The sequence below is a fragment of the Psammomys obesus genome, unplaced genomic scaffold (assembly GCF_907164565.1).
Source record: "Psammomys obesus unplaced genomic scaffold, mPsaObe1.curated_primary_1811, whole genome shotgun sequence".
In the NCBI taxonomy this organism is placed as follows: Eukaryota; Metazoa; Chordata; class Mammalia; order Rodentia; family Muridae; genus Psammomys; species Psammomys obesus.
The window spans coordinates 35,858,359-35,878,153 of NW_026596051.1; the positions used below are offsets into that span (position 1 = coordinate 35,858,359).

General features: G+C 38.7%; 1 protein-coding gene across 4 annotated transcripts in view; it reads left to right on the forward strand.

Moving 5' to 3' along the window:
- Rbpj (recombination signal binding protein for immunoglobulin kappa J region) overlaps positions 1–18,633 on the forward strand; it is a 71,772-nt gene extending 53,139 nt beyond the window's left edge. For all 4 annotated transcript variants that reach the window (XM_055623946.1, XM_055623948.1, XM_055623949.1 and 1 more), the window contains exons 4-11: positions 5,395–5,560; positions 8,799–8,973; positions 10,417–10,554; positions 10,705–10,817; positions 12,402–12,542; positions 13,365–13,520; positions 13,856–13,959; positions 14,077–18,633. In XM_055623946.1, the coding sequence (XP_055479921.1) occupies positions 5,395–5,560; positions 8,799–8,973; positions 10,417–10,554; positions 10,705–10,817; positions 12,402–12,542; positions 13,365–13,520; positions 13,856–13,959; positions 14,077–14,392 (1,309 nt within the window). In that variant the 3' untranslated portion in view covers positions 14,393–18,633. The remainder of the gene's footprint in view (positions 1–5,394; positions 5,561–8,798; positions 8,974–10,416; positions 10,555–10,704; positions 10,818–12,401; positions 12,543–13,364; positions 13,521–13,855; positions 13,960–14,076) is intronic.
- The last annotated feature ends 1,162 nt before the right edge of the window (positions 18,634–19,795 follow it).

Sequence of the window (19,795 nt, forward strand, 5' to 3'; positions counted from 1 at the left end):
ACACACACACACACACACACACACACACACACACACACACACACACAAATTTAATTAAATTAAAAAATTCCTTAGAGTCTTGGTGTACATTATCAGTGATAAGAGTGTGTGCCAGTGTGCTCAGGGCTCTGGGTTCACTTCCCAATGCCACAATAGGTAGGTAGTTAGGCAGGCAGGCAGACACATAGTTATGTAAATAATACTACTTAAGTAAAGGCTAAAAATTCTGACTGTAAGTTGAGCTTTGGAACTGTTGTAAAGAGCTCCCAACTGCCTGAGTGCTGTGTGCACCTATAGTCCCATCTGACTCGGAAGCCAAGTCAAGAGGATCGCTTGAGCCCACTCTGCAAGGTCTGTCTAGGGAAAAGAAAGACAATTCCTCATACCCAGACCTAACTGGGCACTATGGAAGCTTTCTGTAAAGATATGTAGATAGTGAATGAGTGTTATTTCTGTTATTGGCTCGGAACCTCCTCTCTGTTCTTTTTTACTTGATTCCTGGTACATTAAGGCATTGTCTTTCAGATAGCATTGTTATTGTTGCTAAGCTCTTATGGGTAAAGACAGCCTGCTTGTGTTGGGGGAGATGGCAATCAAAGGTTTTGGGAATTGCCTCAGAAGGAATGAAAATGAAAGTTTGGAGACTGGGTTGAAAAGAATAAAAGCAATCTTAGGATTTGTGACAGAGTAAATGACCTATGAACAAAAGTAGGGAAATGTACATGTGTAATTAAACCACTTTTCATGATAGATAATCAAGAAGTCTCTTCCTTGATCTCTAAGCTGAAAAGAAAGTAAAACTATTGATAATTATCCTCAAAGAGGATGAATAGTGAAAGCAATATTTAGGGTCCGGACAACTTTTAAACAATTTCTCCCTGGGCTTGGAGGGCTTGGGGGGGGTGGGGGGTGATGGTGATGGTAGGGTAGAATCGTAGGCCTTTCCCATATTGAGCAGATTCTCTAAAGGGCTGCAACTTGAGTCCTATTTTGTTTTACTTGACATGTGAAACTTGATTGCTGATTTGTAGCCAAACATAGAAGTTGATGTGAATAACCAACTTGAGCTGACTGCCCTTTTTGTTCATTAAGTTGACCCTGGAAATTCAGGTTTGGGTTTTTAAATAATAAAATTTAGTGTGTATGTGCAGTGTGTAACACAAGACAGCTCTTATCCTAATTCTGGAGCCAAGCATGAATGGTTATGGCAGGAATTTAATCATTTCAAATGCCATTTCCTAGTACAAATACAGTTTGTGAAGTTACAGGACAAAAAGTCATAAATCAAGAAATTTTTCTTGGTTCAGGGGGTTAGAGCTGTCTGATATTCTTGGCTATTGGATTGGTGAAAGCTAGGGGTCTGATACTACTACTGCCGATTTTGTATGAGAGCCACACAGCTGTCAAGCACAGGTAGGCAGTGAATGGCTGTTGAGACTAAGATATATTGATAGCCCAAGAAAATTTGGCCCTGAATCTTCAACATTCCAACTCTTCACAGTGTGGCATTCTAATCAATCAGCCTTGGTGACGTGGATATGATTATTATTATTATTATTATTTTTTCTGGAAACTTGAGTTCACGCTGGTCAGTTTTCTAAGCAAAACAGGAGTGCTTCTCACCACTGAAGAGTATTGTGCAAGGCTGGTTGAACTTTTTGAGGGGAAACAGAGCTTGCTCAGCAATTGTGGTCTGGAACCAGAAAAGCGCTCTATCAGCTCTAGGGTAGAGGGAGCATTTTAAGGGAAATGAAGATAAAGGACTCTAAACATCCCTCAGCTCCCATTGGTTGGTTATTTTTGGTGCCAGAATTGGAATTCTTACAACTAATTCCAGGTTCTTCTTTCTTTCTTTTTTATTTGTATAGTTGAAAAAAAAATAGAAATTCATATTAATTTATTTTCCCATTAAATGAAAGCCGGAAGGAGTATGCTGTCCCCTGAATTCAGTGTTGATGCTACCTTATGTTTTACAGCCCTCCATGGGTTAGCAACAGGAGGGTGTCAGGGTCAAGGAATTAAAGATACCTCAAAAAACACAATCCTTGTGAACTTCATTCAGTCTCATTACATCTTTCCCATTGACAAGGTGAGACCAGTCTAGACCTCACTGACTCATGGGGCAAACATGTTAAATCACTTGGCTCCAAACATGGGTAGTGTTGGCTCTGCTTTTCATTTTCTGGCGTTTGGAAAAACCAGTTACATTGGTTTCTTCATTTATGCTCTTCTTAAATTATTTGTTAGCTGCTAGTGCAAAAGGACCTATAAAAATCATGTGGCACTCAATTTTATGGTAGGTGCCTGGGACCTAGTGATATAATAAGGGTTTGTTGGTCATTGTAGACCACAGGGCTGCAGTGGCTTACCAGGTGTCATAAACATTTTAGTGATTTGTCTTTATTGAAGTAGCCTGTTTTTACCTTCTATTATCTAGGTATGGCATAGTCAGTCTGTGACCCCTGTTAAATACTTGAATTTTAGCTTTTGACCTCCAGAAAAGAATGAAAGTGCTATAGTAACTACTGTCCTGTCTTTTGAATCATGTGTATTAAATGTTTCCAAGGAAGCTAAAATGCTACTTTACAGTACAGGAAGAACAGTATTGGCTTACGTGTGTGTGTGTGTGTGTGTGTGTGTGTGTGTGTGTGTGTGTGTGTGTAGGGGGGCCATTAATGCCTTCCTGTGGCCTTGTTCTGCCAAGGCTTCCTTTAGGATTTAAAGAAGTGATGTGTTTGCTCTCCACTTCAGGAAGAGAGATTGATTCTTGCTGATCCAGGTTCAGGCTCTTTTAAAGAGTTATAAGGTATGAGGTAACTTGGGGACATGACCACAGATACTTTGTCCATGTTTCTGTCAGAAAAAATAATTCCAGTGAATAATTCCAACTATATCTGGCTAGGAAATCTCATTTAAAGGCTTAAATTATTCTTGGTATTAACATTCATGTCTCCTGTGTGGTACACACATTGATGGCAATCATCCATTTGACTTTTTGCCCCCCTTCCCCCCCATTAAAGGTCAGCAGGCTTTTTGAAAGTTGAAACTTTCTAGAAAGCTTGCTTTCTCTAGAGGCTTTGTGTTATTTTGATATTAACATTAATGTCTTGGGACAGTTACTAACTAGTTAGACACTTAGACTCTGATCCTGAAGTCACACTGTTTTAAATGGAGCTTGCAGATAGATGTTCCTTCAGTGGTGACAAGTTTGGATTTTGTCTAACCAAACTTAGTTGTCATACCAAGCTAAATAATGGTCCCTTTTGAATCTATAGGTTTTTTTTTTTTTCTAGGTGTGTTCACAGGATTTAAGGGGAAATTGTTAAATTGTTCACTAAAATAATGACTGAATTTTAAAATGAGTAAAATATTAAATGTGTACATATCGCCACCAAGTGGGAAAGAACAGCATTGTTTGTCAGTTGAGAGATGCTGAAAAAGGAGAAAGGAAAAGGCAACATTGTTTCACAGGACTTAGCATCTTTTAAAAGTCAATTGCAAACAGAAGTATTTTAATTTTCTTATTCCAGTCTCCTTGTAATTTATCTGCAATTTGTATATATTTATTTTTATTATTGTGTTACTACTGAACTATGTAGAGATAGAATTTTGGTCAATTTACTTTTAGGAGTAACAGTTTGGGGACATAGTATAGGATTTCATTTGCACCTTACAAAAGAATTTGTTTCAGTTGAATTTATTCTTGTGTTAGTTATTTTGAATAATTCTAGTGGCTATAGGAAAATATACAACAGCTCATAGGCTATTGAAGAGTCTTATTTTTCGTATGCTTGAAAAACTTTCAAGGTAGAATCTTGATCAGTGTTGTTTTTTTTGTTTGTTTGTTTTTGTGGGTGATTTTTTTTTTTTTTTTTTTGGTTCCTTTTGTTTTATTTTGTTTTTGCTTTTTAAGGTAGGGTCTTTCTGTAGCCTTGACTATACTGTTTTGGAACTCACTATGTAGACCAGGCTGGCCTTGAAGTCACAGAGATCTACCTGCCTATGCCTGTGAGTGCTGGGATTAAAGGCATTCACCACCATGCTCAATTTGATCAGTGTTTTATTACATAAAGAACTGTGAGCCTGTTTGACTAATTTTATGCCATTAATTTCCAGTTTTGTTACAGTACTGCCATGAATACTCAATATTCACTCATTTATCATTTCAGTGTGCTTATAGACTTCAGGTATGAAATAAAAGTACATTGTGTGGTAATTCATTCAAATTTGGTAATGCCAATTCACCAAGGAGTTCATTGTCCAGTAAAACACTAACACTGTGAGAGTGCATTAGCCTAGGTTTTTGAGATGTGTCATACTATGTACTTGAGGACACTGTCATTAAAAGCCTGCCATTAAAAGTAAACTAAATCAATTCCGAAACATGCACAGCCAATAGGCATCCCTACAGACTCTGAGTGATATGGACCTGGGTCCAGTGACCATAACATCCTTGGCCTCAAGTGTGAGCATGCAGGCATGAAAGCTCCTCTTGTTTTGTGTTGGCTAGTTAGGTGTTACAGGAACAGTATGGAGGCTTCCCACTCTGTTCCAGAGGCCACCTCAGGCATTCCCCCTTTAGGCCACCCTATCCTGGCCGTATTTTTCTAAGTATGTACTGCTAGATAACCTATCTTTTTTTCTCTCTCTCTCTCTCTTCATCCCTTCCTCCCTCCCTCCTTCTCTCTCTCTTTCCCCCTCCCTTCCTCCCTTTCTCCCTCCTTTCCTATTAGACTATAAGTTCTATGAGGGTAGAAATTTTGTTTGATTGTGTTGTTGTTGTTTTTCTTATTATATTCCTGGTACCTGTAAGATATATAATAAGTAATTTGGAGAACTAATAAATACTGAATACTCAGCTCACTTCTTATAAGTTATTATGTGTCAGTTACTTGGAAAGTCGTCTGATTAGGATTGAGAAAAGAAAGTGTCAGTATATTTGGAGGCTGTTCAGGACATGTTGTTGTTGATTTGTTGAAGAGGAAGCAAACTGCTTACTGTCCCACAGACCTGAGACTATATGCATAGGCCCATATTTTATTTGTTTGTTTTTGTTTCTTGAGACAGGATCTCACTATATAGCTCTGGCTGTCTTGGAACTCATTGTGTAGACCAGACTGGCCTCAAAATCACAGAGATATGCTTCTCTGCTGCCCAAGAGACTTGAGCTGTGAGAATTCAAAGTTCTGCTAAAAGCAGGGCTGATCTCACAGAGGGTATAACTCCCAGATTTTATTAGAACAGATAATAAAGTCTTCATTTTGGTCTTTTTGACATGATGACTTCCTTTATAAATTACCAAAATGATTTGTTAGGAACTAACTAATTCATATATTCAAAAGAAATAGAGTATGATCTTGAATTTAATTTTTTTTTCTGCCATTTTTTTTCCAGATTTTTTTGCCCTCCTCCTTGTGTGTATCTTATGGGCAGTGGTTGGAAGAAAAAAAAAGAACAAATGGAACGAGATGGTTGTTCTGAACAAGAGTCTCAACCCTGTGCATTTATTGGAATAGGAAATAGTGACCAAGAAATGCAACAGCTGAACTTGGAAGGAAAGGTAAGTTCCAAATGTTCATTCTGCATTCACTTTTGCAGTATTTATTTTAGTTTTTTGTTTGTTTTTTTAACACCAGTGTTCATTATACTTTTTTAAACAGCTTTTAACAACAATTGTTTAAATGTGTATATCAGAATCACAGTTATACTTATAGGACAGCTGTGGTCTGGTGACTTACGAGCTTGTGTGTTGGTATTTAAAGGTATCGCCGGGAGGCTTCTCAGGCTTCCTGGCTGCTTTAGCTGTAAGTCATTTCTTTTGGAAACCAGTAGTTTAGTGGATAAGTCCCTCATTTTCTACCTGGCAATATCGTGATACTCAATAGTGAAAATGTGTCTCAGCTTTAGTCCTTAGTCTTGATCCCCTGCTGAGACATGATAGAGCATAGGTCTGAGTCCAGCGGCCATTGGTTAACCAACACCAGTGCAGAACATAAGTTACTCAGAGAACAGTTTCTCTACTAGATTTGCTGCCAGTTTTGTGAATTTAGAAAGCAGTAACATCTGACTGTCAGTTCAGGAAGATAGTTTGTTCATTTATTATATTCGCTAATTTACTATTTTCTCTTAATAGTAAAATTTAGAAAATGGTTCTAATCTCAGTGACTGCCTGGCATCTGACGTATCATATAAAAGCTATTTCTGTATTTAGTAATAACTCTTGGTTGGCTATCTTGGTGTTTGTTTTGTATTGGCACTAGGATAGGATGGCCAATAGTGTTGTGGGTGGTTCACTAGGAATTAGCATTCTTAGTCACATTTAGTCATGTTCAGAGAGTACTAAGAAGCCTTAAAGCTAACCTTCAAACCTGTATATTTGTTTCTCATTTTGTTGTTAATGGTTTTTAGTCAATAAGGTTATGTTGAACATGGATTTAAAATTATTTGGTCTGATGTTTATTACAGTAGTGAATGCTTATTGTAAAAGAAAATAGAGTAGTAAAACCATTTTAAATTATGAGCCTTGAGCTTAAAAATATTTCACAGACAGGTTGATCTATTCTCCTATTATAATTTCTGGACTTACATACAGCATACTTCACAGGTAGACATTCAGTTATTTAGTGAATAGATAGTAGGTTAAGCCAGGGATCTAGCTACCAGTATGTATAACTGTGCTGACTGAACTTTATTCTCATTTTAACCAGTTCTAGCTTTTAGTCATTTCATCTTCCAGTGAAGTAATACATCCCTTCTGGATTGTAGTGCTTGGTTTTATCACTCCTGGGGCCTGTCTCAGCACGAAGCCCTTCCTCTATCCGATGTTGGACCTTCCTACCCAGGTCCTGGACATTGGTAGGATGCAGGTGCACATGAGCGTATGAGGAGGTAAAGGGACTGCTCAGAGGAGCCTGTCCTCTCCTTCCGTCATGGAGGACCCAGGGGGTGATCTGAGGTCTGGCAGCAAGTGCCCTTGACTGAGCTGTCTCACCAGCCCGTGTTCATCGAGTTTATTTATGTTAACACTGAAAATTAAGTGATCTGCTCCTAGGCTTTCCCATTAGGATATAGTTTCCTTGTTTAGGTACACATCTCATTGCTTGTGACTGTCTCCTCTAGTGCACTGACTTTATCCAAAGCAGAACAGTTCCAGATTTGATGTTTAGCTACTATTTAAAAACTGTGGTGGGTCTGTGTATGAACTCAAAGCTACCATAGCTTAGTACGTAAGAGAACCGCCTCTGCAAAGGTCTATTTATTGTCTTATTTTGGCATCTTCGTAGCAAGTCCTTTCAAAATTGAAAATATTCAGGATCATATTTATAGTTTCTCATGCAAATTTTGTTATAGACACAAACTATTGAGGTATTTTTATCTGCTACTAACAGTCTGCATTGGTAAACATTTTAGGGAGAAAAGCCTAGAAGGCAGTAGCTATTTCCTAAATAGTGATACTTTTTCTGTATTTTAAAAGAAGCACACAGTAGAAGTAGTTGAAGTAATTTTTGGACATCATTTATCATTTTGTAAAAATGGTGAGTATGTTGGTCCAGGCCTCCTCAGGTCACAGTGATTAAAGGAATAGGAAGAGTTTTAGTATCATTACATACATGTGAGGTGGCAGCATTTTAAGCCTTTCAACGAGTGTTGTACATTTAAACTTGGTTCTTTTGGTGGTATGAATAAACTTTTTAAACAAAGTTTATTTTTAAAATAATTCTTTAGTATATTCTTGAATATACCTAAGATGTTTTATGCTTCCATTCAGTCTAGCACTATTTTCCTTAATTTTATATGTGATTACCACACCATTCAGCCACAGAGAAACAGTGTGTGAGCTATTTTGGAAACTGTGACCAAAAGTTTTTACAGAATTCTACTAAATTATGATAACCTTATTACTTTTGTTATAGATAGTTATCAGTTGTTTTTAACTACAAAAATAAAATGATTGCTGTAATACTGAGTAGTGATTCTGTGAAAAGTGTAAAACTAAAAAACAAAGTAAATATGGATCATAGCGTTTTGGTTTTTAAAGTAAATGTTACTGTAGTCATTTGTGTATATAAATAAATTAATGTCTTTGTTGGTAAGCGACCTGTAGACACCTGGAAGAGTCTTTTAGCCTGTGCTGCGTGTTCTGCTGCTCCTTGTCCAGATGGACCTTTAGGATCCAGCTGCATCCTTGCCCGCATCCTTGCCCACAGTTTCACTTGGGAAGACCAAGTCCTCAAGCTCTGCTTTGTCCGCAGCTGTTGGAGCTTGGCTCTTAGATACTTGGATTATTTTTGTGCAGCTTTTTTGATTTGACTTAGACAATGCTTCCCACTGTGATTTTTCCTCTTCCTGTACTAGGTGGACTTGTATTTTCTGGAAAAATTAAAGTTGAGGAACTGGAATAATGGATGTAGTAGTTTTCTAACCACCTGAAGGACTTTGCTAATGGCTGAACATTGAGGACCACTCTCAACTCTGGAAGGGTCTAGGAAATGCTGGACTCAAGTCCAGCTTTTTGGGTTGTTTAAGTTGTTTCTTCTTGGCACCTAGCTGAGTGTGAGCTGTCCTTGCTGACCTCTATCTTAGGAAGAGGCTGGCTTCTCATAAGCCTGTCATCCATCCTCATTGTTTTGAAAACTTCTTAAAGAAGATTTCTCTTTAGAGAGTGATAACAATTTGTTGGGTGATCTATCGGATCTATCATTCATGCCCATGCTTAAATGTAGCTACACTGTTCTGAGCTGAAGATAACATAAGCATCAAGGGTTTGCTGTTACTAACCCTTTGCTTTTCTTCCACAGAACTACTGCACAGCCAAAACATTGTACATATCTGATTCAGATAAGAGAAAACACTTCATGTTATCTGTAAAGATGTTCTATGGCAATAGTGATGACATTGGTGTGTTCCTCAGCAAGCGGATAAAAGTCATCTCCAAACCTTCCAAAAAGAAGCAGTCATTGAAAAATGCTGACTGTATGTATGCTTGAGTTTCCTTATTTGTTTCCAATTCTCACATTGCATCAGTGAAACAAGGTTTTAGGTATAAGTGAGTAGTGGCTGGCCTAATGAAGTGATTGATTCTCAATTACAATGTTCTGAGAATCTGAGTTACTTTAGTAGAATTATTTTAGAGGGGTTATAAATGTTTCCAGGAACGTTTGAGGAAATTGAGGGGTTTTCTCTCCTTTTGTCACAGTGACTTGGTGGGAAGATAATGCTTTGGACCAGTGATGCTAAATGTTCCACAGTGTCCAAGGTTTTTCCCATTCCAAAATAATCTTTTTAGAGTGATAGAAGTACCCACTTAAAACAAAACAAAACAAAACATAATTTGCTCTAGAAAATGAGGTAAGGCCCTAAACCAAAGTCTCTGAGGCACGAACTACTATTTCATTGGCAGATTGTTAAACTACCAAGGCTATGTACTGTCTACATTTCAACACATTTAGACTTGGTTGGCTACCTTTCTTTGTCATAAGTTTTTATTGTATAAACTTTGAAATTTATGTAAAAGGAAGAAAGCAGCCTGATGCAGCACTCTTCCCTACCCTCAGCAGTTTCACTAATTCTGTTCTGTGGTTGCAGTCACCAGCACCTCCCCTAACCTTTCAAAGCACTGCAGAGTGTGTTGATCTAAATCTCCAACATCCTGTCCTTCCAACTAATTTCTGTAAGTGTGGATGTTGCTTAGTGGGATAGAGTGCATATGTAGAGAGCATGTCGAAGTCGGCCTTGCCATTGGGTGACACTCCAGGTGTTTATGTGTACGTAATTTAAATGGATGGGTGCTATTGTAATCAGTTTAATCAAGTGTCTACCATTAGACATCCATCTACTACTCAACCATTAAATGCACTGTGTAGCTCTCTCTGAGTGAGACGTTGATAGCTGGGAAGTCTGGGTGACTTGTACAAGAAAGTTCTTTGCATTTAAAAAAAAAAAAACAACTTATGCGTTTTATAAAGCCTAAACTGACTTAAGATTAGTTAAAAGGAAATGAAACTAGTAAACAACAACAAAACATTTTAAACCCTTTTTATGTCATTATCTTGATAACCTTGATCTTTCTTTTTTTTTTTCCTATCCATTATCTTGGAAGGCTAAAATGTTTGCCACCAGAATCTGCTCATTATTTGTATTACTGTAAACTATTTGTAAGCTGGTCGTGGTGGCACATGCCTTTGATCCCAGCCCTTGGGAGGCAGAGGCCAGTGGATCTCTGTAAGTTCAAGGCCAGCTTGGTCTATAAAGCGAATGCAGGACAGTCCAGGGCTTTTTCACAAAGAAATAAAATTTGTCTCAAGAAACCAGAAAGAAGAAAACAACAACAGTAAAAATACTTGTTTTGCCAATCAGAAGCCCTTCTTTTGTGAGCCCCTGCCCCTGTCGTATAAATGGGAATCTCTTGTCTTGTAGTGTGCATTGCCTCAGGAACAAAGGTGGCTTTGTTTAACCGACTTCGCTCCCAGACGGTTAGTACCAGATACCTGCATGTAGAAGGAGGAAATTTCCATGCAAGTTCACAACAGTGGGGAGCCTTTTACATTCATCTACGTGAGTATAAAATGTGTATTTGATATTTTTAGTGTGAAAATTATAGTCTCCTTTTGGGGTAATAAAACATGACTATATTAAGTTATTTTCTTAAGCATATACTAAATTTTAAAAGATAACCATTTGGTCTATTTTTTGCACCTACTATAGTGGATGATGATGAATCAGAAGGAGAAGAATTCACAGTTAGAGATGGTTACATCCATTATGGACAGACTGTCAAACTTGTGTGCTCAGTTACTGGCATGGCACTCCCAAGATTGGTAAGACTTGAGTTTGCTTTGATGACTATGAAGTAAAAATGAACAAAAAAAGATAGAAAAATGTAGCTCATTTTTTATGCTTTTTGATGTGAAAATGTAATGTCCCTTGCATCTTACCTCTGTTTGCCATTGTCTCGGTTCAGAACTGCTCTTAAAGAATTAGTCTATGTTACAAGTGGATTGCTGACGTCAGTCTCCGTTTCGGTTGTGTGCCCCCATGGTGCAGATACACTGCATCGTGTGTGTGTGTGTGTGTGTGGTCTCTGCTATATCTAAGTATAGGACCAATCTGTCAAAAGCCTAGAAATAGAAGTTTATTTTATTTTATTTTTTTTAGAAATAGAATTTTTAATTATGTTACTTGAATAAAACATTTGTTTAAAATTAGATAGACTTGATATTTTTTACTTTAGGACAATGCACAGCATTTGGGCTTTTTTTGTTGTTTTGTTGATTAGGTCGTGAAACTGTAAGATATTATTTTTCCCTTAAGTTGAAAAACAAATCTTAAATTCTGCTTTCCATGAGGGCAGCCTTGAGAATCCTAAGTGGAAAGATGTGATATGTGCAAGGGCACTATACAGATCTGTCAGAGCAGACGTGGCTCTAGGAGCAATGTCTGAGTCAGGTGCTTCAGAGGTCGTGAAGTACTGTGGAAAGGTGCATGAGGGGCGCCTGTCTGGAGGTTCTTGATGCCTTAAAAAGCAGTTACAAAAGAAAATAGGGCCGTAGTTCTCAACCTGTGGGTCAAGACCCCTTTGGGGGGTTAATGTCAGGTACCATACATGTCAGATACTTACAGTATGGTTCATAACTAGCAAAATTACAGTTATGAAGTAACAGCAAAAACAGTTTATGGTTGGGTATCACTTCAACACGAACAACTGCATTTAAAGCGTCCCAGCCTTAGGAAAGGTAGAGCCACTGGTCTAGGTTATGATAGTTGTAGAGTGTAATGGAAGGTGATCAGGCATCCTGCCCTGGGTTCCTATGCTCATCTCTCAGATATTAACATTTTCAAGGACTTTGCCACTTCCCTGATCCCATTTTCAGATGAACATGATGGTTTTGAAATACATTAATAAATTATTTGATCCTGCTCTAATATGTCTGCTCTGACTAACACTCAGTAGTAGCCTACCATGGATGTTTCCCTGTGGTATTGACTCTGTATGTTATTGAAAAGATCACCAGAACCAGCCAATCAAAATAGTTATGTTGATTAGCAGCATTCACAACACCAAGCAATTTATTAGAAATGCAGAATATCAGGCCCCAAATGAATTGCGGTAGGTAAGGCACTTTTAGTCAAGAGCTCCAGACAATTCTTGTGTGCACTAACATTTAAAAAGCACTAGTCCGGACAACAAATGACTGCCTACCTTATTTTTTAATGTGTTCTTTGAAGGGTTGTATGTTTATAAATGTAACATGTTTATAAAAGGTATACAGTTGTTTTGCTCCTAACCTTATTGTTTAGAACAAAGCTAATATGTTGTTAGGTAGTATATGCTGTGGACTGAGACAGGGTACAAAATAAAGACTGCATGTGGATGACTCTCCTTTTTAACTGTTGAAATACAGATAATTAGGAAAGTTGATAAGCAGACAGCATTACTGGATGCAGACGACCCTGTATCACAACTCCACAAATGTGCATTTTACCTTAAGGATACAGAAAGAATGTACTTGTGCCTTTCTCAAGAAAGAATAATCCAGTTTCAGGTATGTTGCAAAAACGACTGGTGAAGTCTAAGCTGTATGAGTAGGACTGGGGGCGCTGCTCAGTGACAAATGCCTGCACAGCCCGTGCTTAAGACGGGGTAGACCAGGCTAGCTGTGAGCTCACAGCTCCACCTGACTCGCCCCCTGAGTGCCCAGAGTAAAGCTGTGCGCCACCGAGCCCATCTGCACGCTCCAGGGTTCTTAATCTGGCATTCAGGAGCCTCAGAACACCGTAGAGCTCTGGTGTTCAGTGAGGCCTCCAAAATGAACTGTGTAGGAAAAACGTTCCACGAGTGGGTTTAAAGCGTCATCCGCTTTACAGCTGAGGTCCTCCGGTAGTGACACCGCCATGACTTCAGGGCTGATACCCAATTACATTTACTCAGAAACTTTCCAGGGGACACTTGTAACATGGATTGCTGCTGTAACAAGATAGCTGTGGTTTTATGCTGAACTCCTTTATGAACTGCTGTTGCAGAGTCATGGCTCCATACCACATTAATGGGTGGACTGGGTGCCAGGTCAGGCTTTGGGGCTGCTGCTTCATTCAGGCTTTGTTTCCTCCTGCTGGAAGTGCCAAAGCTCCTAGTAGCAGCTCTGCAAACATAAGGATCTCTGGTGATTCTTTCTTAGTTGTGTTCTAACAAACACTACCACCTGTGCGGCTTCACATTCATAGTCTATAGAAGTATATTGGGATGTTCCCAGATTTTTTCCCCAAGTTTTCTCCTTGTTAACTTAAGTCTGGTGATGTTACCTGGTAAATTCTCTCATAATGCGATGTTTATAAAACTCAATATATGGACATTTGTTTTTCTTAAGGCCACTCCATGTCCGAAAGAACCAAATAAAGAAATGATAAATGATGGAGCTTCCTGGACAATCATTAGCACAGATAAGGCAGAATATACGTTCTACGAGGGAATGGGCCCTGTCCTTGCCCCAGTCACTCCCGTGCCTGTCGTAGAGAGTCTTCAGGTGAGATTGCTCAGTCACAAAGTGCTTTTGTTCTTAGCCATAACCCGCCACAAACCCACTTCACTATGATACTGATTTTTTTTTTTTTTTTGTAAATGTTACGATTTGGGGTCTTATTACATATACTATTGATAGAAAATAATAGAAGCAGCATGTTTACATCACATTGAATGTTATCTTGACATAGCTAGCTTTGCAGTCATGTCATTTAATAGGCATGTTTTATAAATCTGCACTTGTTAACCTTTGTGAAAATGAAAGCAAGTGTAAGTGACCCAAGCTGTGTTGTATAGTGGGGAGTGAAGACTTCTTAATGTGGTTTCTCTAAATTGCAGTTGAATGGCGGCGGGGACGTAGCGATGCTTGAACTCACGGGACAGAACTTTACTCCAAACTTACGAGTGTGGTTTGGGGATGTAGAAGCCGAAACAATGTACAGGTAGAGTCTGTTCTGTTCATCACCCAGGGCTTGTGAGGGTGCAGGTGCCTGGGGTTGCCCCTGCAGAACTGGGCTTGCTTTGAAAATGCTTTTAAGTGCTGTGTGTTTCTTCCTCAGATGTGGAGAGAGCATGCTCTGTGTGGTCCCTGACATTTCTGCATTCCGAGAAGGTTGGAGATGGGTCCGGCAGCCAGTCCAGGTTCCAGTAACTTTGGTCCGTAATGATGGAATAATTTATTCCACCAGCCTTACCTTTACCTACACACCAGAACCAGGGCCGAGGCCACACTGCAGTGCAGCAGGAGCAATTCTCAGAGCCAACTCAAGCCAAGTGCCCAGCAACGAATCAAACACAAACAGCGAGGGAAGTTACACAAACGCCAGCACAAATTCCACCAGTGTCACGTCATCCACAGCAACCGTGGTGTCCTAACTACCGTCTTTTTGCTGGGACCTAAACTGACTTGAATGCGGCAAAAAGTTGACAAAAAAAACCAAACAAAAAACAAAACACGAAAAAGAAAAGGCAAGGATAAGATGAACAATCATCTGTGGTTTCTCGGGAAAACTTTTCATACCAGGTGATCTATTCAAAAGCCCGTTACCTGCAAATACTGATGTGAAATGCAGAAGCCACATAAATGAAAAACATCAAAATGTACAAACTGTTGGAAATGAAGGTTTTCAGCTGTCTCTCACACACACCCCTTTTTGGTTGTTTTTATTTTTATTTTTATTTTTATTTTTTGGTTTGGCTTTGATTAAACGGTCAAGAAATAGCTATGTGGCTGGAGTACAGGTTAGGCTAGATGACACACATCTAACATAGTTTTTATGGACCAAGGGACTTGCATAAGCTTTAGTAAAAGGTACATTTCACCATGCCTTTTTTATACCACAGTGTGTAGTACACCATGTTACCAAATAGGTTACGCTCCCTACCCTTTGAGCGAAGTACATTCAGGTTCGAGCCTGACCATGCTTGTTCAATCTGAGTACTGAACACTTCCAGGTTCTTTTGGTCTAAGGCTGGAACTTTTTTTAAGCTGAAGTCTTATGACTTTTTCATACGTTGGAATTATTTTGATTTCAGCAAGTCAAATTTTGTAAAGGCCTGCATATTTTTTTTAAGATTATATGAAGTCTGCAAAAGCTTTAAAAATGCCTCTGCCTTGCCTACAATACATGCAATGTATGTTAACTTAGTCTATTCTCAGATACTGTTGGTAGTTATTTCTGTGTTTTTCTTTTTTTAAAAAAAATGTATTTATAGTGGTAATCTAAGAGATTAACATTTATGTGGAGTTCGGTGTGTCCATTTAGTCATGTCTGAGTTAATGGCACCGAACATCACCATTCAAAGGGTGTGCGCCTCTGCCTGTTTATCAGTTCATCTGTGTTCCAGGATTTGTTCAGGTTTCCCTCCTCCCCCAAATCTTGTACATAACTTGTATTATGTGTAAGTTAAACATTTTATCTTTAACTTGGAATGTTCCCAGTGATTACATTTAACAGGGTGTTTCCCACCTTGTTGGCAAATGACTAAAAAATATCATGAGAATTATTTGCTACCAAGATGGTGCCCTTAGGGTACAATGAGGAAAGTCTCTGCAGGATGATTTATTGTACTTCTTTGTCCTTTTTTTTAGCCTAGGCCAGAACACCATTATAATTTTAAACATAAGACCATAAAATGGCTTTTATTAGATGATAACTAAATAAACTGAACTAAATAAAATAGCCAGAAGACAGTACCTTAGAAGCAGATAGTTGTAAGTTTATAAAACTACAAATGTAAGTTATATTTCCATTTTTCTCTTTGCCCTTTGTTTTTCCCCAGAGATGTTCTGTCCAGTTTTCTTTTCTTGCCAGTTAAGCTTTGGTTGCAACCAGGCCTCTGTGTCAGCCTGGGATGCCAACATTGCCAGTTTTCTTTTTTGCTTCCATTCCTGCACTTTGGAAATGTCTTGTTCAGTTCCTTAGGAATTGCAGCAGATTCATTGGGCTACATTTACTACAAGAACACGCGTGATGTTAAAAGACACAGTCTAGTGATGCCATCATCCTTCATATAGTAAAAACTACCTCTAGATTGTGGTAAGCTTTTACTGTCCCTTAAAACAGGAGCCAGTAGTACCTTATGAATGCAAACTGTAACTTTTATCGCATTTTTGGTGTATTTCTGGCTCCCTGGGCTTATGAAAGTTTTCACGTAGCCTCTTAATTCTTTGTTAGGAGCATTGCTTTCCAGATTTGCTGATTTCACTTACCGTTTTATAGACTGTGCCACTGTAAATGCCTCTCTGAACATCTTTAAACTGCCTCCTCCTTGGTTTGTCAAGGGGAAGGCCATCTGTAAAATGCGTGGCGGTGCCAGGCTTCTCAATCCCCCAGGCTATGTTGAGATCAGCTGCAGTCAGTCTCCTTCCCTGCCCCACACCTCCGGTCTGCTTCAGCGGTCAAGGGCAGAGCTCACTGTGGCCTTACCTTACCTATCTTTGCAGTAACTGTTCTCAGCTTTCTTCTTTCCCAGAGCCACTCTCCAGTTGTGGTGGAAGCAGGATACTGCTATCTGTTCAGAGCCTTCGTGGTTCCCAGTGCCCCTGGGCTCTCCAACGTCCTAGATTTGGGATTAGTTAAGAAATCATTAAGTTAACTGAGATTTGAAGAACAAACTATTCCTTACCCAGCTTTGTAGCTTAAAGTAACTTTTCAAGTTCATGGCTTTATTAAAACGAACTTTGACTTTTTAAAGTGTTTATATCTTATTTCGGTTTTTTCGTTTATTTTAATAAGAATTGAAACAATTAGACTATAAGTCATTTTCCTGTTTTCTTTTCTTTCTTTCTTTCTTTTTTTTTTTTTTTTTTACAAAGTCTAAGAATGTAACAATAAAGGCATTTTTCCATGGTTCTCTGTCAGACTCCTACCATGGAATAGAGTGAATTGATATGTCTGTTTTACCATGTTATTGATAGTTTTTTTTTTTTTTGTCGGCTGCTTTTATTAAAAGTCCTTTTTATGGATTTGTAAATCATTTTCAATATATGATGTACATGGGTCTTGTCCCTGTTGCTGTAGAGTGTTCTCTCGCTGATGATACTGTTGCAGATGCTGGTTCCTTATCCTCATGAAGACTTATTAGAACAGGGAGTTCTTCAGTTGCAGTATGTGGGTGTGTTTTTCAGTTCTGCTTAGAACGAGTCTACACCACTTCTTAAACATGTCTAGATGCAGAACCTGAGACCCAGCATGTTTTTTAGCTTACTGAATTTATCAAGAGCTTGGAAGGCAGGCTAAAAACTGAAAATGTGGGATGCCCTTTATATGGTTTAGAGCCAAACACTAGTGGAATTTTGAACTTGCTGCTGACTGCTCTTAAACTGTGGCAACTTCCTCATGTACAATTGACTAGTAGAATCATCTGTCACCCTTACTGCCATCATCTTAACTTTAACAGTTTTGTATCTTTCTTTTTTGTGTGGTGCTGGGGTCAAATTGAAGGCCTCAAGCATATTTGCTAAGGCTTTTTGTTTGTTTTTTCATGAGACAAGGGTCTCACCCATGTAGCCCCTCAGGGCATTCTTGAACTTTTCTGCCTTAGCCTCCAGGTGCTGGGATGCCAAGTATGATGGGATGCCAGCACTGCTTTTGTCTTCAGAGAAACTGATCTGTGTGTCATCTAACCACAGAGGAATTCCAATGCAATTTTTAATAATTAATCCAACTAGCTATTTAATCAGAAAATCATCTTTTTTTGAGGGGGGGAAGATTCCTGTTTGAAATAAAATGCTATTTGATTATTAACCAAGTTAAGGGACATTGTTTTCCAAAGCAGCTGTGTTTCTGGTGAGTACTGAACAAATGTCTGATTTTCCCTGTCACTTTTGATTTCTTTTTCAAGCACTGTAACTTGGGATGGATGTTTAGAAACAATAATATATTAGGGTTTCTACTTAACCCTTTCAGGACTGAGCTGGATCGCCTTCTATTCATTTCTCCCTGTGTCGTGATAAATGTTTGCCAGCGTTCAGTACTGTGTTGGTCCAGATGTAGTTTTATGTAAAAGCTCAGTTTTAGCTTATTTCTTGTACCTTGCAGCATGCTCTACACATTCAGTCCTTAAGGGGTTTCTTTACAAACTGTGCGTCTGTAAGGGTTATTAGCAATAAGATAGAAAATTGAGCAAGTTTATATCATAATTTTGTAGAAAAAGGAATCTGCTCAATTCCATATTTCATCCATGAAAAATCTGCAATACGGGCAGCTTCTAGGAATAAATAAAAAGGAAATGTGTAAACCATTGTAAATGTCTTCTGTGGGATGTGCCTGATGCATGTATCATCATCTTTGATTTAAGAATTCCTCATAAAATTTATATTAAATTCTACATTACAGTTTGTGGACTTAGAATCTTACCTTGCAGTTTACATGACATTGACGTAATAATTATGCTGAATTGGCTTCCTTTTCAGTGTTTCCTAAAATGATTTTCTTTTCTTTACTGTGTTAGTGGAGTTGTTAATTGAAGGGTAAATCTCCCAAGCCAACCCCAACAAAATTGGAGACTGCTTTTTAGCAATGGCTTGCTTTTCTAGTACAGGGTTGTCATTTTGTATAGAATACCAAAGAACAAACGTAACAGTTTATTTATGCCTTTAGGGGACTTCCCAAAAGAGGGCTGGATATACTTCATGTATATAAGTATCACAAATATAAAGGAAGAAATTACAGTTTCTAGTCTCAGGTTTAGTGTTTCCCTAACCTCCAAAAGGGAGTTGTGAGAATTTCGATAGACAAACCTTGCTATCTTAAGAAATGATTTAGTTGAAAGTTGCATTGTGAAGTCTATAAAGATTGAGACTGACAGTGGGTCATTTGATTTATAATTTAGAACAGCAGGCTTGTACTCCATACTGTAAGTAGTATGTAATCTCTTCCTGAGCAGTCTTAACAAAGATTGGTTTTAATACATTGTGTCTTTGGCTATTGGTTCGTAAATGGTGACATATTACAACAGTGCAGAAGGCAAGCTCTGTTACCTTCCACACACAGTAACATGAGTGGCTAAAGAGGGAAATCTCAAAAATGGACACATAACAAATATATACCACAAAAGAGTTTCTTTAAAAAAAAAAAAAGTTTAGAAAACAGCTGATAGAGAGATGATACTATTATACATAAAATGTCCATTAGGTACCTGACTCACCCCAACTTGGGGTTAGCATGTAGGGCACAGGGCCCAGAGACCCTGATGGATTGGGCCGCTGTGCACAAGACTTGGGTTAGGGGTAAGGTCACTGACATTCCTGAAGTAGAAGTATTCAGCCAGACTAAGGTGCTGCCATTCTGTGGACTGAAGGAGCACGGCAGATCTTAGTTTCTCAACCAAGAGCTGCAGGTAAACTGAAATACTAGAAAAGCGTCTCTGAGTAACTTGCATACTGAATGCAAATAAGTTTATCTTGCACCTGCTGGAATTAGTGTTGACTTTGAGGAAGTGACACTTAAAATTTGATGCTCTGTAAACATTGCAAATGTGAGTGGGCGGTATGTGCCGCATTAGTGTCTTTTTGACTCAATTAATCTGGCCCTTGTTTATCAACCCCTGTGTCGCTCCTCATTCCGGAGTGTTATGCTTTACCCAGGCATCCTTTCTTGCAGTGCTGGGCCAGTTAGGGCCCCGAGCATTTATTTAAGTCCCAAACTGTCTAGCTACCCCCTCCACACACACGGAGGATATAACCAGGTTATTATGGTTTCATCTTGAACTGTTTACTCTGACACACACCTTTCCAACGTGGTATGTAGGTATTTCAATGACAGTGAAGTTTGG